General features: G+C 47.5%; 1 protein-coding gene across 5 annotated transcripts in view; it reads right to left on the bottom strand.

The window, feature by feature from the left end:
• The window catches only part of ryr3 (ryanodine receptor 3), a 107,176-nt gene that overhangs the window by 23,668 nt on the left and 66,008 nt on the right, over positions 1-17,500 (bottom strand). For all 5 annotated transcript variants that reach the window (XM_080853694.1, XM_080853695.1, XM_080853696.1 and 2 more), the window contains 25 exons: positions 17,330-17,438; positions 16,795-16,915; positions 15,993-16,162; positions 14,213-14,433; positions 13,461-13,551; positions 11,166-11,306; positions 10,083-10,246; positions 9,739-9,817; positions 9,481-9,570; positions 9,140-9,277; positions 8,874-8,936; positions 8,503-8,578; positions 8,247-8,370; positions 7,595-7,713; positions 7,383-7,450; positions 6,968-7,089; positions 6,415-6,464; positions 6,161-6,221; positions 5,615-5,850; positions 4,717-4,798; positions 4,201-4,331; positions 3,513-3,830; positions 2,479-2,719; positions 1,607-1,694; positions 1,132-1,209 (listed from right to left, as the gene is read on the bottom strand). In XM_080853694.1, the coding sequence (XP_080709820.1) occupies positions 1,132-1,209; positions 1,607-1,694; positions 2,479-2,719; positions 3,513-3,830; positions 4,201-4,331; positions 4,717-4,798; positions 5,615-5,850; positions 6,161-6,221; positions 6,415-6,464; positions 6,968-7,089; positions 7,383-7,450; positions 7,595-7,713; positions 8,247-8,370; positions 8,503-8,578; positions 8,874-8,936; positions 9,140-9,277; positions 9,481-9,570; positions 9,739-9,817; positions 10,083-10,246; positions 11,166-11,306; positions 13,461-13,551; positions 14,213-14,433; positions 15,993-16,162; positions 16,795-16,915; positions 17,330-17,438 (3,181 nt within the window). The remainder of the gene's footprint in view (positions 1-1,131; positions 1,210-1,606; positions 1,695-2,478; positions 2,720-3,512; positions 3,831-4,200; positions 4,332-4,716; positions 4,799-5,614; positions 5,851-6,160; positions 6,222-6,414; positions 6,465-6,967; positions 7,090-7,382; positions 7,451-7,594; positions 7,714-8,246; positions 8,371-8,502; positions 8,579-8,873; positions 8,937-9,139; positions 9,278-9,480; positions 9,571-9,738; positions 9,818-10,082; positions 10,247-11,165; positions 11,307-13,460; positions 13,552-14,212; positions 14,434-15,992; positions 16,163-16,794; positions 16,916-17,329; positions 17,439-17,500) is intronic.

The following is a 17,500-nucleotide window of genomic DNA, read 5'->3' as shown; positions in this document are numbered from 1 at the left end:
GCATCAGGGGGACACAGGGCACAGTTACTGGGGTGGGGGTGGGGGCATCAGGGGGGCACAGGGCACAGTTACTGGGGTGGGGGTGGGGGCATCAGGGGGACATAGGGCACAAGAGCACAGTTACTAAGGTGGGGGTGGGGGCATCAGGGGGACACAGGGCACAGTTACTGGGGTGGGGCATCAGGGGGGCACAGGGCACAGTTACTGAGATGGGGGTGGGGCATCAGGGGGACACAGGGCACAGTTACTGGGGTGGGGCATCAGGGGGGCACAGGGCACAGTTACTGGGGTGGGGGTGGGGGCATCAGGGGGACACAGGGCACAGTTACTGGGGTGGGGCATCAGGGGGGCACAGGGCACAGTTACTGAGATGGGGGTGGGGCATCAGGGGGACACAGGGCACAGTTACTGGGGTGGGGCATCAGGGGGGCACAGGGCACAGTTACTGGGGTGGGGGTGGGGGCATCAGGGGGGCACAGGGCACAGTTACTGGGGTGGGGGTGGGGGCATCAGGGGGACACAGGGCACAGTTACTGGGGTGGGGCATCAGGGGGGGACAGGGCACAGTTACTGGGATGGGGGTGGGGGCATCAGGGGGGCACAGGGCACAGTTACTGGGGTGGGGGTGGGGGCATCAGGGGGGCACAGGGCACAGTTACTGGGGTGGGGGTGGGGGCATCAGGGGGACACAGGGCACATTTACTGGGGTGGGGGCATCAGGGGGGCACAGGGCACAGTTACTGGGGTGAGGGTGGGGGCATCAGGGGGACCCAGGGCACAAGAGCACAGTTACTGAGGTGGGGGTGTGGGCATCGGGGGCACAGGGCACAGTTACTGGGGTGGGGCATCAGGGGGGCACAGGGCACAGTTACTGAGGTAGGGGGTAGGGGGCATCAGGGGGACACAGGACACAGTCACTGGGGTGGGGCATCAGGGGGACACAGGGCAAAAGAGCACAGTTACTGAGGTGGGGGTGGGGCATCAGGGGGACACAGGGCAAAAGAGCACAGTTACTGGGGTGGGGGTGGGGGCATCAGGGGGACACAGGGCACAGTTACTGAGGTGGGGGGTGGGGGCATCAGGGGGACCATAGGGTAACAGAAGGCAACAGGGCCACCTCTGTCTCTTTACCTTGGAGTCTCCAATCAGGAAGGCCAGGTTGTTGATTTCATTCTGGACCACAAAGTTCTGCTCCTCCCTCTTGAAGTTCTGCATCGTGGAAGAGGGGACAGAGGCATATAACTGGATAAGGCTAACACTGAGTTAACTTAGTGTATAATATTGCAACTTTATTGTCCCCAACAGGGGGGACACTAGGCTTGCAGCTGAGTTCCTCTGTGAAGGAACTGTTCAGATAGAACAGTCAGAGACATCAATGTCACCTAACCTCCTCCATGAATAACACACCACAACCACATCCCAAGCCATTTTTTAAGGGATAGAGAGATGAACAGAGAGGGAGAGATATAGAGAGAGAGAGAGAGAGAGAGAGAGAGATACAGAGAGAGAGAGAAAGAGAGAGAGAAAGAGAGAGAGAGAGAGAGCGAGAGAGAGATGCAGAGAGAGAGAGCGAGAGAGAGAGAGATACAGAAAGAGAGAGACTCACATGGGATTTACACCAGAGAATGAAGACCTCGGCCACCATGTTGAAGAGCATGGTGGTGTCAGCATCAGGCTCCTTCAGCCACTTGGATCTGGACACACGGGCGACAAATCCCCCCGTCACCAAATCATTAACACCCATGAATGTGGTCATCTGATTGGCCCGCTAGGATTCACAGCATTCTTTTTATTAGCCGTGTTTATATCGCGTTTAAGCATCTGATTGGTCTGCTAGGATTCACAGCATTCTTTTCATTGCTTCAGGTCATCGTATCAATCGTTACGTTGTTTGAAATCTAAATCACCGACTCTAATACAACATTCACAGCATACTAACTGTGCGTCACTTCCACAGTACCAGTCAAAAGTTTGGACACACCTTCTCGTCTTTTGAGACGTTTTTTTCTTTACTTTTATTATTTTCTTCATGGTAGATAACACTTTTTTTGTTTAGTACATCATTCCATATGTGTTCTTTCGTAGTTAAAATGTCTTCAGCATTAATCTACAATGAAGAAAATAATAAAAGTAAAGAAAAAACCTCTCAAAAAATGAGAAGGTGTGTCCAAACTTTTGACTGGTACTATATATAAAGTAAATTGTAATCTGGAACAATCCATGTAGACCAGTGGTTCTTAACCTTTTTGGAGGTACTGAACCCTGCAAGCTTCATCAGTGCATTCGCCGAACCCTTCGTAATTTGAAAAATAAAATATGATTTCTTCAAAGCGTAGGTATGTATAAAAACTGCCCGACATTGCTAGTGTGAACCGGGCTATACTGCATGTGTCTTGCCCCCTGCCGAACCCCTGAGAGTGGCTCAACGAACCCAGGTTAAGAACCACTGATGTAGACAGCCCCGTCTGCCATGTCTACCTGTAGTTGTCCACGTAGCTGATGAGCATCGGGTAGAAGGCATACAGGTCCCTGCACAGCACAGCAAACTCGTCCAGGACCTGCAGCTCGGCTTCCTGCGAGTCGTTCTTGGTGTCGGCCTTCAGGGCCTCCTCCTCCGACACCACCTTCACCGTCTTCTTATTCATCTTCTCCAGGGTGGGAAGGAAGTGACTCTTCAGGAGGTCTGGCCCCGCCATGCTGATGATCGGCTGGGTAAACACTAGATGGACGATGAACGAGCAACTTAGTTCATTAGGGACACTTGAAAGTGAAAGTGAAAGTGAGGTGAAAGTGAAAGTGACTCTAGTGACACTTAATGGATTATCAACACAAAGTAGGCGCTAGATGGACGATGAACGAGCAACTTAGTTTATTTGGGACTGATAGAGACATTTTAATGAGGAGATTTTTATTGTATTTTTAGGCCTACAGGATGCATACTCTCTTGCTGAGGCAAACCACCTGTTTTTGTACTGATAAGTCATGCACACTGCTCTCTCTGTTTTTTCTACTCACATAAGGCTTGCTGCGCCCAGCTCATCTTTGGAGTTTGTTCATGATATTTGGTTTTGACACATCTCCCTCAAATGTTCATAATGTGATTTTTTTTACATGTATACGTATCCGTGTGTAGGTATTACTTCACCTCACCATTTACAACGGCTGAAAAGGTTGTTTGAGGTTCTTTTTGCACTATCCACAAATGCACATGAACACTCTTGCACTACTACTTTTCCACTACAAGTAATGCTCGATGTTATATGTATGTATGTTATATGTATATATTATATGTAAACACCCCACCCCCTGTGTACATGTTCTCCCTATGTGTATTGTTTTTGTTTTTGTATTTATTGTGTTTTTTGTATTTATTGTGATTCATGTTTGTTTGTAAGTGTAATCTACTGGATGACCTTAATTTCCCTCGGGATCAATAAAGTATCCATCTATCTATCTATCTATCTATCTATCTATCTATCTATCAGTTTAATTTGCTGGAAACGTTATCTCACCTGCCAGCCTCTTCATCCAGGGTGCGTCGTCTATGCCCAGGTTGTTGTTGAGGATCTTGAGGATGTGGCCCAGGATGGTGCTGAGGTGCTCGGAGGAGATGCTGGTGCAGCAGCTGCTGCTGTCGCTGCTGTTGTCCGGGCCCTGCTGCCACCATGTGGACAGGTAGGTGCACAGCATGGGCAGGGTCACCTCGATGACCTGCGGCATGTCGCAGTAACGGGCGCTCGACTCGGCCAGGTCGCTGATGTCCTTCAGCAGGCCGTTCAGCTCCGGCAACTCGGGACACATCTCGTCCACCGTATCAGGCATGCTCAGGACTGGAGCAGGAGGAGGAGGAGGAAGAGGAGGAGGAGGAAGAGGAGGAGGGAAGGGGATAGTAACTTAGTTACAAATGGACACATCTTGGGACACATCTCCTCCACCCTATCAGGCATGCTCAGGACTGGGGCAGGAGGAAGAGGAGGAGGAGGAAAGGGGAAAAAACTTGCCACAAAGTTCCCCCACACTGATCATCACATTTACCAAAAAATCTAAATGACCAATTTCTATATATGTTTTGATATACTTTGGTCTTGCATACTTTAGTCGTAACTGCATGAATGTCTTGACTTCATAAATGGTGTCAATAAAAAATTGATCACAAAAAAAAGCGCTAATCTACAAGCGTCGACTGTCAGGCAGACTCACTGGCTCTCTCGCGCGGGGTCTTGGTGTTGAACACAGACAGGGGGTTGTGCGCGTTCAGGTGCGGCTCCAGGAAGGCTACGGGCATGGCGCCCACCACGGTGGACAAACACTCACCCAAGGCTGGCAGCTGCCTGGAGGACCCCGGAAGGGAACACCAAACACACACACACACACACACACACACACACACACACACACACACACAAAGTTATCCCCCTTCAGAAAAACCCACCGCACCAGAAACACAGCAGTAACACATTCACCTTAAATAAGATTGGAAACTCAGGATCCGAGGTGTCGTTCGCATACATAACTGGATCGTATTCCAAGTCACCTCGAATCAAAGTGTCTTATTTAATATGAGATGCCATGCGGGAATGATGAACCAGCTATTGCGGGTAACATGAAACGACTCTAACTACAGGGGTGAGTGGCTTCGAGGGGCTGTGTGGTTATTGCCGTGTGATTATCGTTTAAGAAGTAAATTAACAGCATTGCGAGAGGGTGGTGTCATACTTCTCAACGTATGAATTCTTGGCGGTGCCCAGAGAGTAGAGACACGTCAGGATCCGATAACAGGACAGTTGCACATCATCCACTGAAAAAAGTAAGAAAAAGTCTCTGAGTACACTCTACATACGTACAGATGCACACTCTAGACACAGTCCTTATAATTAAAAATGTAACACTAGAAAAACAATGGCTGTTCAACACAGAGAAACACTCGGTGAGATATAATAATGGGTGGTCAATTATGCAACATTAGACACTTAATTGAGTAAAAATGTCTTGCCTCCACCAATTGGGCTTGGTATTAAAATACAAACTAAAGGCTATTCCCAACTGTGTGTTTTTACGTTTATTGATACGCCTTTCAAACAACTTGTTGATTATTCAATATTCACTTTTCTCAGATACTTCACAGCTCGTCAAAAACGGCTTAACAAAACCAAAACTGCTGAAAAATATTTTGCTAACCAAATCAAAGATCCTCTGGGATCAAAAAGGGTTTCATTAAAGTGATGTTCCACCAACAAACCGCTACCTCAATCGACCCGCCCAACAGAGGGTCACTTTCAAAGGTTACCAAAGAGACAACTGCTTCCCTTTCAAGACTGTGTAACACCTCAAATGAACTATCTTAGTATCTTAAAGTATTTGTACAGAACAAAAACAAGGCTGTCGTGGCACATGAATGAACACTATTAAGTACAGCAGTGCAGATGGGATTTTTGGACAGGGGGGGGACGCTAACATTTTTTTAACGTTAGTTACTGATGATTGTCGCCTAGGGAGAGTGGTCGGGACGGATCAGGGTCACTATGAATCTGGGGGGGACCCCCGTCCCCAGTTCTATCTGCACCCCTGATTTAGTATTACAGCGCTAAACCAAAAAGACTATGGTTGTACGTACCCAACAGGTCCGCTCCGAACTGGTTCTGGGTGACGTGCTGGAACAGTGCATTGAGTGTGGGCAGCAAGGCCGTGGTAGTGTAGTTGATGATTTGGGTCATGCCCTTCATCTGGCTACGCTGAGCCATCTTGCCCAGCTTCAGGTTTTCCACCGTCTTCTCCAGGTCCTCCGCTGCGTTCTCGAAGAACGTCCGCACGCCGGCCTTCACCAGCTCTGAGCCTGACTTCATCACCGTCCTGTGGGAGAGTGAGAGAGAGAGAGAGAGAGAGAGAGAGAGAGAGACAGAGAGAGACAGGGAGAGAGAGTTATTCCTTATTTTCTCACATGTTGAAGTTAGAAAAACTAAAACTTGAAAGGCATTTAAAAAATACATGTCAATTATCTAATTGTGGCCTGGGTTTGCCTTACTCCACCAGTTTACTGACAGACCACCGTTCCTAATTGCATGGTTTAATGTCAGACTAACGTTCCTAATTGCATGGTTTAATGGCAGACTAACGTTCATAATTGCATGGTTTAATGGCAGATTTGAGGGTGAAATCGAACCTGAAGTCCAGGGACTGAGCCAAGATGTGTAGGCAGCTCACGATCGTGGGTGAATCTTTACCTGGCCACAGAATCATTAGAGAGAGAGAGAGAGAGAGAGAGAGAGAGAGAGAGAGAGAGAGAGAGAGAGAGAGAGAGAGAGAGAGAGGGAGAGAGAGACATCAGAGAGAGACAGGGAGTGTCATCTAACAGTCCCAGCAGAGATGGGATTAAAGATGAACTGTCAGACTGAAGCAGACGGGCTATTATCTTACCAAAGAGAGAGATCCTATGTCTGACAAGAGCTGCCAGCTTACAGAACAGACTGGAGGAAGGAAAAAAAGAGAGAGAGAGACAAGAGCAAGAGTTTGTAGGACACATTGATGGGGGAGGGGGGGGGGGGGGGGTGGGAGGACAAAGAAATCACAGAGGAGAGATGAACAAAGATGAGAAAAACGAGCATGTCAAAGATGCTCGTTCTGGCATTTCTGGCCGATCTCGTTTAAGTGCGACATCATTCGAACTGCCAAGCAACATGAAGGGAAATGAAAGCGTCGACGCGGACTGCTTAGGGGCCTAGTAGATAGATAGATAGATAGATAAAACTTGTATTAATCCTGTGAGGGAAATTCAATTGCCAAAGCAGCAAGGTAGTAGGAATAGCATTAATTAAACGCAAGTATATACATAAACATAAAAAAAAATGTATACACATTTGAAAAAGAAATTAAATAAATAGATAAAATAAATAGACAACACAGTGCAGCGTACATTACATAAAATACATGTTTGGTTGTGTTGGTTGTGGAGTCTTATGGCTAGCAGTACCTAGCGAGCCTCTCCTTCTCTTTGTTGGTGGCGTAGCCACTGCTGCTGAGGTTCTTGCTCGGGGTAGACAGGAAGTAGAGGCAGTGGTTCTTGAAGTACTGGTCGATCAGAGGCAGCAGGACCTGACAGGCGGGGAAAAGGAGTATATCTTATGTTCAGTACTTATTGTTATGTTGTGTTATGTTATATCATGTTGGAGTACTTATATGTTATGTTATGTTATGTTATGTTATGTCTTGTTATGTTATGGTAGTGTGGTACGGTGTCCTGTACTAAGAATTTCAGTGCCCAGTCCGACTCTGTTGTTCTGTGTATCTGACAATAAAAGACTTGACTTGAATGTATCCAGGCTACACAATATTACATTTAGGAATATGTGTGTGTGTGTGTGTTTCATCGTGGGTGGTTCATATACCTTGGCGAAGAATTTAATCTCTTGCTCGTGAGGGGACTTGTCGGTTTTGCCACTGGAAGCCATGGCCTCTGGAGGAGGAAGGAACAGACATGATGGCGTGACGCCGAGTCATGCAAAATCGAAACATGGGTGACGTGACTAACATTTAGATTTCGATTTAAAACGATTTTTAACGAACGGAACATCCCACTGCTCCGTGGCCCTGCACTCACCCAGGTGGGCGATGAACTCCTGGGCAGAGTCCACGTAGCCTAGCAACCTCTTGAGGAACTTGGAGGCAAACCTCTTCTCCATGGCAGCAGCGGAGTCCTGCTCCATGTCCCACTGACCTCTGTGGGGAAATGATAAGGACTGAGATAATGCTACAGCTTTATATTAACTGTAGTTTGTTAGGAGATCTTGAAATTCAAGATTCCTTTAATTTCCTTTCCAGAACAAATTGCTGAAATTATTTTCCCACAGAATAAAAGGTAAGTGCAGTGGAAGGAAGACATTATCGGAATGGTTCACACCACAGCCCAGCGCCCTGCACACTTACACCCAGGATACTAAGCCAGAGGCATTAGCTATATCCGCTAAGCAGCCTTAGCCACATTCTCTGTCTCCCTCTCACCTGCTAATGGAGTTAGCAGCCTTAGCCACATTCTCTGTCTCCTTCTCACCTGCTAATGGCGTTAGCAGCTTTAGCCACATTCTCTGTCTCCTTCTCACCTGCTAATGGCGTTAGCAGCTTTAGCCACATTCTCTGTCTCCTTCTCACCTGCTAATGGAGTTAGCAGCCTTAGCCACATTCTCTGTATCCTTCTCACCTGCTAATGCTAATGGCGTAAGCAGCCTTAGCCACATTCTCTGTCTCCCTCTCACCTGCTAATGGCGTAGCCGTTGACTTGCAGGAATTTGAAAAGCTCCTGGGCCTTCTCCCTGTCGCGGAACTTCTCCTTGGCCGTCAGCGTGTCATAGGGCACCAGGAGAGGGTGGGTGCCTCCTCCTGCGAAACACAAAACCCCACCGCAGTCAGCTCAGTCAATTCACACCTCGGGGACATTAAGGACAGAGTAGGTGGCATGAAGCCAAACGAGGCAAGCTCTGCGCTGGCTAACAGGGGACAGAAGAAGCCAACCTTTACTCATGAGCTCGGTCTTCTTCCTCCTGGCCCACATGTTGTGGTAGTTTTCAGCCACGATCTCCACCATACCCTGTGTGGATAACGAATGGACTTGTTAATTTCGAGTCAGGGCTCTGTACTCGTTAGAAAAGCTGGATCCATTTTACATTTTTGCTGACATTTCAAAATGTGTGAAGATCTGGAATGGCATTGAAGCCAATCGGTGTCAGTTAAAAGGCCACGTCAAAGGTCGCAACGGTTGTAGTAATTTACATCCACAATATCCACCACACTCTGTGTGGGTGTTAAAAGTATTTAGCGAATTTAATTCTGATCATTGTAGTTACTAACAGAGCTCAGCCACAAGGAGCTACACCATCACTTACCTGCAACTCTCTAGACAAAACCACATTGTCCAGACCCAGTGGTGTTGGCGTATATGCTCCACTCTGTAAAAACAAAAAAACATTACTTTGAACATAAAGAAGAGAAGCGTTCTTCTGCACCATGGCCCGAGGCTGTGTGGAACAGCACTGAGACCAGGTGGAAATAAGCGCACTGAGGCTACCTTAGAGAAGTAATTGTACTGAGGCTACCTCTGAGAAGTAATCGTACTTAGGCTACCTCTGAGAAGTAATCGTACTGAGGCTACCTCTGAGATCTTGCGCTGTTTCTCGCTCTCCCGCTGCTGAAACATGGCTTCCCCTTCTTTGGTCCTTTCAATGTTCCAGTTCAAAGCAAGCATGCTCTTCAGGGACTCTTTGACTGGGTAGCGATATGTCTCCCTTTCCTAGACACACATACAGGCATCTAACACTCAATTTGTATTTCATTCAACAATGCATATTTTTAAGTAAAAAAACTGATGGAAAATACAAGGGATGGTTTTAGGAAAAAAGAAAATTATGTTCATTTCGATGTACCAATACAACTTAACTGTAAAGAATCGGCATGATTTTTCACCACAGTTCATTCGCCGTAAGCACACATTACCTTTTCACTCAGTGATTTATACGGCTGCAGTAATGGATGGGTTTTGGCCTCGTTGTCCACTTTCTCTCCGCGTTTCCAGCCCAGTGCCAACTGCAACAGAAAGGCAGTGAGAGTCTGTTATAGGGAGATAGCCCCAAGCTACACAGCATCCATCTCTGTCATCCGAGTTTAAATGAGATATGGAAATAGTTTTGAGAGGGGAATGCATTCGCTGTGGCCCCAATTATTGGCCCCCATTATTGTCGCTTGCTCACCCACCTTCTCGGAAGACCATTTCTCGTGGGAATGCTCAGCGTACTTGTTGGCGATGTAGTCCAGCTTTTCCGGAAGGGAAATGCTGCAAAGTTTCAAAAGGCATGTATCTGTAATAAACTACTATGGTGGCTCGTGGATATTGAAAGGCTGTAATGTGAATTGATGTGCAGTCCAGTACACACTGGCACTCACTTGTGTGTGTGTTTGTGTTTGTGTGTGTGTGTGTGTGTGTGTGTGTGTGTGACAGAGAGAGAGAGTGTCTCTGAGTGTGTGGTTGTGTGTGTGTGTCTGTGTTTGTTTGTGTGTCTGTGGGGCTGTGTGTGTGTACAGTACACACTGTCACTCACTTGGCAGTGCCGATGGGTTTGGGGTCAAAGTTCCCCTGGGGGTCCACAGACACCTGCTTCTCTAAGGTGGAGGTGGGGCTGGCGTCCACAAAGTCAGGTGGCAGCGCCCCAGAAATGGAACACAAACCCAGCATGGCCAGCTTGAAGAGGTCCGAGTCATATTTCTGTGGTTACAGATAGAGGTAGTTCAAAGAAGTTTACAAACACAGATAAACGTACACATGCACACACACACACACACACACACACACACACACACACACACACACACACACACACACACACACTCGCTCAACCACACATTCAATCTTATGGGTTCATGGAGAGATTGCGTGGTTACCTGAGGATACCTCCTCCTTTGATTTCACTTCAAAAGAAGATGAGGATCTGAGTTTAAGTCACGGTTTATGAATAATTTGGTAAACTCTTTCTCTATTTAGCATCAGCAGACGACAACGCCCAATCTTGGTCTTATTATAGTGCCATACCCTGCGTGCACAGCCTAGCCTCCCTCTGCCTCATGAATAAAATTCACCGTGAATAAATATTGAACTGGTACAAGCTGTGCTCTAGAACACCACTAGAACACCACTAATTACTGAAAAGAGACAAAGGCATTTAACTTCCAAAAGCCCAAATTGGAAACTTTAAATACAAACAGAGACATTAAGAAACACCCAAGTTCTTCACACGTGTGTGTTTGTGAAACGTACCTTCTGCGAGAGGGCATCAAAGAGTCCCCAGAAGAGTGTAAGTGTGTGTGTGTGTGTGTGTGTGTGTGTGTGTGTGTGTGTGTGTGTGTGTGTGTGTATGTGTTTTTGAGTGTCTGTGTGTGTGTGTGTCTAGGTGTGTGAGAGAGAGAGAAAGTCTGTGTGTGTGTGTGTGTGTGTGTGTGTGTCGTGTGTGTGTGTGTCGTGTGTGTGTGTGTGAGTGAGTGAGAGAAAAAGGAAAAAGCTAGTCTCTGTGTGTTTGTGTGTGTGTGTGTGCTTAAAAACGTACTTTCTGGGACAGGGTATCAAAGAGTCCCCAGAAGAGTGTGTGTGTGGGTGAGTGTGTGTGTGTGTGTGTGTGTGTGAGACGTACTTTCTGGGACAGGGCATCAAAGAGTCCCCAGAAGAGCTTCTTGGTGAGCAGCAGCTCCTCCTCAGAGGCGATGCCGTAGCTCCCCTGCCCCGTGGGAAGGCAGTAGTACTTCCAGTTCTGCTCGTAGTGGTTGGTCAGGAGCTGCAAGGAGAACATCCCATCAGAAATCTGAGTGTGTGTGTGTGTGTGTGTGTGTGTCTGTGTGTGTCTGTGTGTGTGTGTGTGTGTGTGTGTGTGTGTGTTTGGTCAGGAGCTGCAAGGAGAACATCCCATCAGAAATCTCTTTATTTTGCCCTTGAGGTGCAGTTACTTCAGAATCAGAATCAGAATCATGTTTATTGGCAAAGTACATTTTCATATACAAGGAATTTGTTTTGATGTTTAGTTGCTCTCAATGTACTTTAACTAGAAATGTGCAGTATATCACAACAGTTTAGGATCAAATAAATAAATATAATGTATGTCCCTGGGGAGATAATATAATAATAAATATAATACATTGTCAACTGTTCATTAAAGTGACGGCAAGGGGGAAAAAACTTCTCATGCGATTTGGTGTAGGTGCAGTTTTGTTGACCTTTGACATCCAGTACCGCAAGAGAACTACTGTAGAAATAGCCTAAGTCTTACGTCTGATCCTGTATTTCCCTTACATCAAGTGAGGTTTACAAACACCACCCAGCTCTTTACCTGTCATCCACCATCCATGAACGGTACCAAAGCTTTATGTGCCATTTCAGTGACTCCCCTAGAGATGGATGGGGATGGGTAATTTCAGTGACTACCCTAGAGATGGATGGGGAGTGGGAGTGGTGCGGTGCAATGGAGGCAGGGAGGGAGGGAGGGAGGCAGGAAGGGAGGCAGGGAGGCAGGGAGGCAGGGAGGGAGGCAGGGAGGCAGGGAGGGAGGCAGGCAGGCAGGGAGGGAGGCAGGGAGGCAGGGAGGGAGCTGAGGCCGAGGCATCGGCCCCGAGGGAGTCTTGGCTGTGTCATTGGCCCCCGAGGGAGTCTTGGCTGTGTCATTGGCCCCCGAGGGAGTCTTGGCTGTGTCATCGGCCCCGAGGGAGTCTTGGCTGTGTCATCGGCCCCGAGGGAGTCTTGGCTGTGTCATCTGCCTCACAGAGACGCTCTCTCAGGGGGGATGATCTGAGATGACACATCACCAGCTCCAGCTGACAGCCTCAACTGGCTATGTGAAATCCAGAAGTGTGTGTGTGTGTGTGTGTGTGTGTGTGTGTGTGTGTGTGTGTGTGTGTGTGTGTGTGTGTACTGTATGTGCACACATGCATTTGCAAAGTATGTGGACTTGAGTGAGTGAGTGAGTGAGTGAGTGAGAAAAGCTGTTATAAAGCCCTCTTTTGTTCTGAGTATATGTGTGTGTGTGTGTGTGTGTGTGTGTGTGTGTGTGTGTGTGTGTGTGTGTGTGTGTGTGTGTGTGTGTGTGTGAGAGAGAGAGAGAGAGTGAGAAAAGCTTTTATAAAGCCCTCTTCTGCTGGCCTTGCTCTCTGCCTCCTGCTGTGTAGGCCTCCAGCGCTCCAAACCCCAACTCCTGGGCCGGGTAGACGAGACTAAACTCCCAAACACAGCCATCAGTTTTGGCAAACGATTGTTGATATTTAAACTTAACAAAGAGCCAATCAAATCCCCTTCTTCCTTTCTATGGTCTTAAAGCAACATGTTGATTGGCCAGAATAGTCTACGGTGTATTTATAGTGTCTCCTGTCTATGGTCTTAAAGCAACATGTTGATTGGCTGGAATAGTATACGGTTCGGTCCAGGTCCCTTTGTGTCCCCTTGACAGAGGTAGGACTGTGCATATACACTCACACTGGACGGACAGCAAGAGGAATCTGAGGAGATTTTTACTGTATTGGATTATAATCAAAGACTAAGCCTTTAAATAGCTAGCACACATCTGATATAAGACCTGTACCCAATCACAGCTAAACGAGACCGGCAGTCAGGAGGTGTGTGATTGACAGGCCAGGGCTGGCAGAATAAGAGGAGAACGTGGCGGATAAGATGGCCGTAGCTTTGCACCTCATAAAACATAACGCACAAATTGTCCGCCAAATGAATTTACTGCTGTGAGTGCTGCATGAGTGACAGCAATGGACTCAAAAACTGAACACGAGAAATAAAATGTCTGGCTGGCCGGAATGGACTGAAATTAATGGGCCAAAAAATGGGGACTTGAGATGGCCCATTACAACTATTTTAAGTAGTAGGTGTGTGTGTGTGTGTGTGTGTGTGTGTGTATGTGTGTGTATTTATAGTGTCTCCTGTGGGGTCTCACCCTGATGGGCATCTTGCAGTACTCCGTGAGCAGGGGCACGTCAAACACCAGACGCCTCAGGAGCTGCTGGAGCATGGAGGGACGCAGGTTTCTGACACACAACACACACAAAGAAATATTAAAAACAAACCCACACACACACACATACACACACAAACACACACACATGCATACACACACACACACACACTCATGCAGAAATGTGAACAAACACACATACTGGTACGAAACACTTTCTCAAATAAATAAATCATCCTCAGAAATGTGAGTGTTTATACGCGTGCACAGACTAGTCTCTGTGTACACATATATTAGATGTATAGAGGTGTACACACACTTGCACAGACTAGTGTGTGTGTGTACAGAAATTAGATGTATAGAGGCGTACACACACTCGCACAGACTAGTGTATGTGTACACATACATTAGATGCATATAAGTGTACACACACTCACACAGACTAGTGTGTGTGTGTACACATAAATTAGATGTATATAGGTGTACACACACTCGCACAGACTAGTGTGTGTGTACACATAAATTAGATGTATATAGGTGTACACACACTCGCACAGACTAGTGTTTGTGTACACATAAATTAGATGTATATAGGTGTACACACACTCGCACAGACATAAATTAGATGTATATAGGTATAGTTCAGAGGTGAAGGAGGGCGTTTATTTTTTTCCTGAGACGCTGACTGAGCCTTAAACAGGGGCAGGTCAGCGTGGTAACGGCAGGTCCCTTACGAGCAGATGGCGACGATGCACTCCTCGTTGGCGTCCCTCTGGGCCTTGGTGAGCGAGCGGCCCTTGGACAGGCGGTAGATGGTTTGCAGCGTGGAGTCGATGAGCGCGGCGTAGTGCTCCGTGTTGGAGAACAGGTGGGCGCAGCGCGTCAGGAGCGGGAGCAGCGCCGAGCCGATGTAGCGGTTCATCGCCAGGGCCGTCTCCGTGGTGCTCAGTAAATCCTGCCAGGGCGGAGACACAGACACACACACACACACACAGACACAGACACAGACACACACATAAACACATACACACACAAAACACAAACACACATACACACACAAACACACACACACACACACACACACACACACACACACACACACACACACACACACACACACACACACACACATGAATAGACATACACACCAGTGAGCACTGTATAGAGTGACTAGATAAATATAAACCTATGCACACTACTTTCAAAACAACCACACCAAATGCAAAGGGTACGCAAAGGGATTCAACAGGAGTATACTACACGTGTTTAATGGGACCACAGCTCTGAAAGATGGTTTAAATGCACAGCAAGGGATATTACATGACACTCTGGGGTATTCCGTGACCTTAGCATAGCTTCTCACCACTGACTTGATGATGTGTGTTGACTACAATGCGGCCCTTGCCAATTCTGCCTGTCACCACGTCAACCACCAGCCCAACTGGCAAGTGTTTACCCTAGAGGCCGATGTGAGTGTGAGTGTGAGTGTGAGCGAGGCCTTGCTATACAGAGAGAGAGAAACACAGAACCCCATTTACAGAGCTCTATTGACAGGAAGACTAGACAGAACGCCAGCTCAAACAGCAGCCATTTCAAAACACCACGGTACAACCTTTAGCTGTTAGTCACAACAAACACTGCATCTCTTACAACAGCTCATCCTGAATAAACACCACTGCCAACAGCTCTCACAGTCAAGAGCAACATCACTCCATTACCAACTGCTCTCACAGACAGACAATACAAAATGTCTTTATGGATTATAGATCTCAAAGAATACCTGGATCTTATGTATTATCTATTCTTCTACCGGCCTTACACATACCTATAACTATACCTTTGCCTTGAGACATGAGTCTGTGGTTATGTTAGCCTAAACATTTCCACATTATCACAATTAAAAATAAGTTATTTCATTTTCAGTTCATTTGACTGTGAAAGTGAGAGCGAGTTAGTGGGGGAACCTCAAATCAGTTGTCTGTGGATAAGTGTTTGTGAAGGGGGTGGCTGAGGAGCCCAGAGAGAGAGAGGGAGAAAAGTGAGAGAGGGAGAGAGTGAGAGGGGGAGAGAGAGGGAGAGAGAGAGAGTGAGAGAGAAAGAGAGAGGTAGGGAGAGAAGGCTGTTGAAGGCTGGTTGGTAGTAGAGGTGTCAGAGGTCAGCTCACCGTGTCCAGAGTGGCGGAGGGAGAGAGTTATATAGGGATGGTAAGAGAGGGAGAGAGAGAGAGAGAGAGAGAGAGAGAGAGAGAGAGAGAGAGAGAGAGATAGAGATAGAGAGCGAAGGATGGTGAAACAGAGGGATGGTGAGAGAGAGAGAGAAGGAGAGTGTTTGTTGAAGGGTGGCTGGAGGTAGAGGCGTCAGAGGTTCACTCACCGTGTCCAGAGTGGCAGAGGGAGAGAGAGAGGGATGGTGAGAGAGAGAGAGAGAGAGAGTGAGAGAGAGAGAGAGAGAGAGAGAGAAGGATGGTGTTTGTTGAAGGGTGGTTGGTAGTAGAGGCGTCAGAGGTCCACTCACCGTGTCCAGAGTGGCGGAGGCGCGCAGGTCCGGCAGGAAGCCCACCTCCAGCAGGCGCAGCAGGAAGTGCTGGTTATATATACCGTACACACGGTCCAGGAAGAGGACCATCGGCGCCTTGTGCTCGGGACAGAAGCTGGCCGACATATCTGGCTCTGTAACCGAGCCGTCTGAAAGAGGGATGGACGATTAATAAAGAAAAGGAATAGAGCAGGGAAGAGGGAGAGAAGGACAGAGAGTGAGCGAGGAGGTGAGAGCCAGGGGGAGACAGGGATGAATAGAATGAGTGACAGAAAAGGAGAGATAGGGACAGGGACAGAGAGATAGAAAGACAAAAACAGACAGAGACAGAAAACAGGTGTACAAGCGAGAGAAACATAGAGAGAGAGAGAGACATAGAGAGATAGACCGAAAGAGTGAGAGAGAGAGAGAGAGAGACAGAGAGAGAGACATAGAGAGATAGACCGAAAGAGAGAGAGACATAGAGAGAGAGACAGAGAGAGAGACAGAGAGAGTGAGAGAGAGCCAGCGAGAGAGAGAGAGAGAGAGACATAGAAAGAGAGACATAGAGAGAGACAGAGAGAGTGACAGAGTGAGAGAAACATGGACGGCAGGCTGTGAGGGAGTATGACACAATGTCAGAAGTGCATGAAGGCTGTTAATAATTTAAGAGGCAGATGGGAGACATCAAATAAGGATGCAGGTCTGGGGGGCAGAGTGACATTGTGACATCAGTGTAACTAAGCTGTTTACGATGCTATTGCTTAGCTGCTGGACCGCAGAGCTGTGACGTGATTCATACCTTTATTGGCGACGGGCATTTTGAGTGGTATGCTGATGATGCCCACAAGGTCGACGGTTGGCACCAGAGACTGCAGGATGGCACGGACACGTAGGGCTTCCCCTTTGCCCTTGCTGATGAGCTGATGGGCACAGATAAGAAGTTCACTTTCAAACCCTTCAAGGACTTTACAGTCATTGCATTTTACTTTTACTCATTCAAGCAGACACTTTTCCCAAAGCCACTTCCAGTTTAATAAAGGTCAGTTAATAAAGGTCATATTCCTTGCTCCCTGTTTGTGTAGCCCATGACCTTTGTGCTGTTAGCATCTTGCTAAACCCGTCGAGCCACAGGAGCACATTTACACTGCTATTCTCCTATATATCTTTTTAGATAAATGAAATGTCAGCATTTTTTTTATATTATGTATCAGATGGTAGTTAGGTGTGACGTGTGCGCTGTGTGTGTGTGGTGTGGGCTGTGTGTGTGTGTGTGTGTGTGTGTGTGTGTGTGTGAGTGTGTGTGTGTGTGTGTGTGTGTGTCCACAGGCACTCACATGCATCTCAGGGGCACAGCGTCCAAGCAGGTCGATGAGGGCGCCGTAGAAGGACATGATGGAGTTGCCCATGTGAGCCACCTCCTCCTCCTCCTCGCCCTCAACAGCCCTGTGACAGAGAAGGAAAGAGAGAGAGGAGGGGAGAGAGAAAGAGAGAATGAGAGAGGGGGG

This window comes from Sprattus sprattus (genome assembly GCF_963457725.1).
Source record: "Sprattus sprattus genome assembly, chromosome: 16".
Lineage (NCBI taxonomy): Eukaryota > Metazoa > Chordata > Actinopteri > Clupeiformes > Clupeidae > Sprattus > Sprattus sprattus.
The sequence above is the reverse complement of the archived record's forward strand: the minus strand, read 5'-3'. Positions and strand labels throughout refer to the sequence as shown.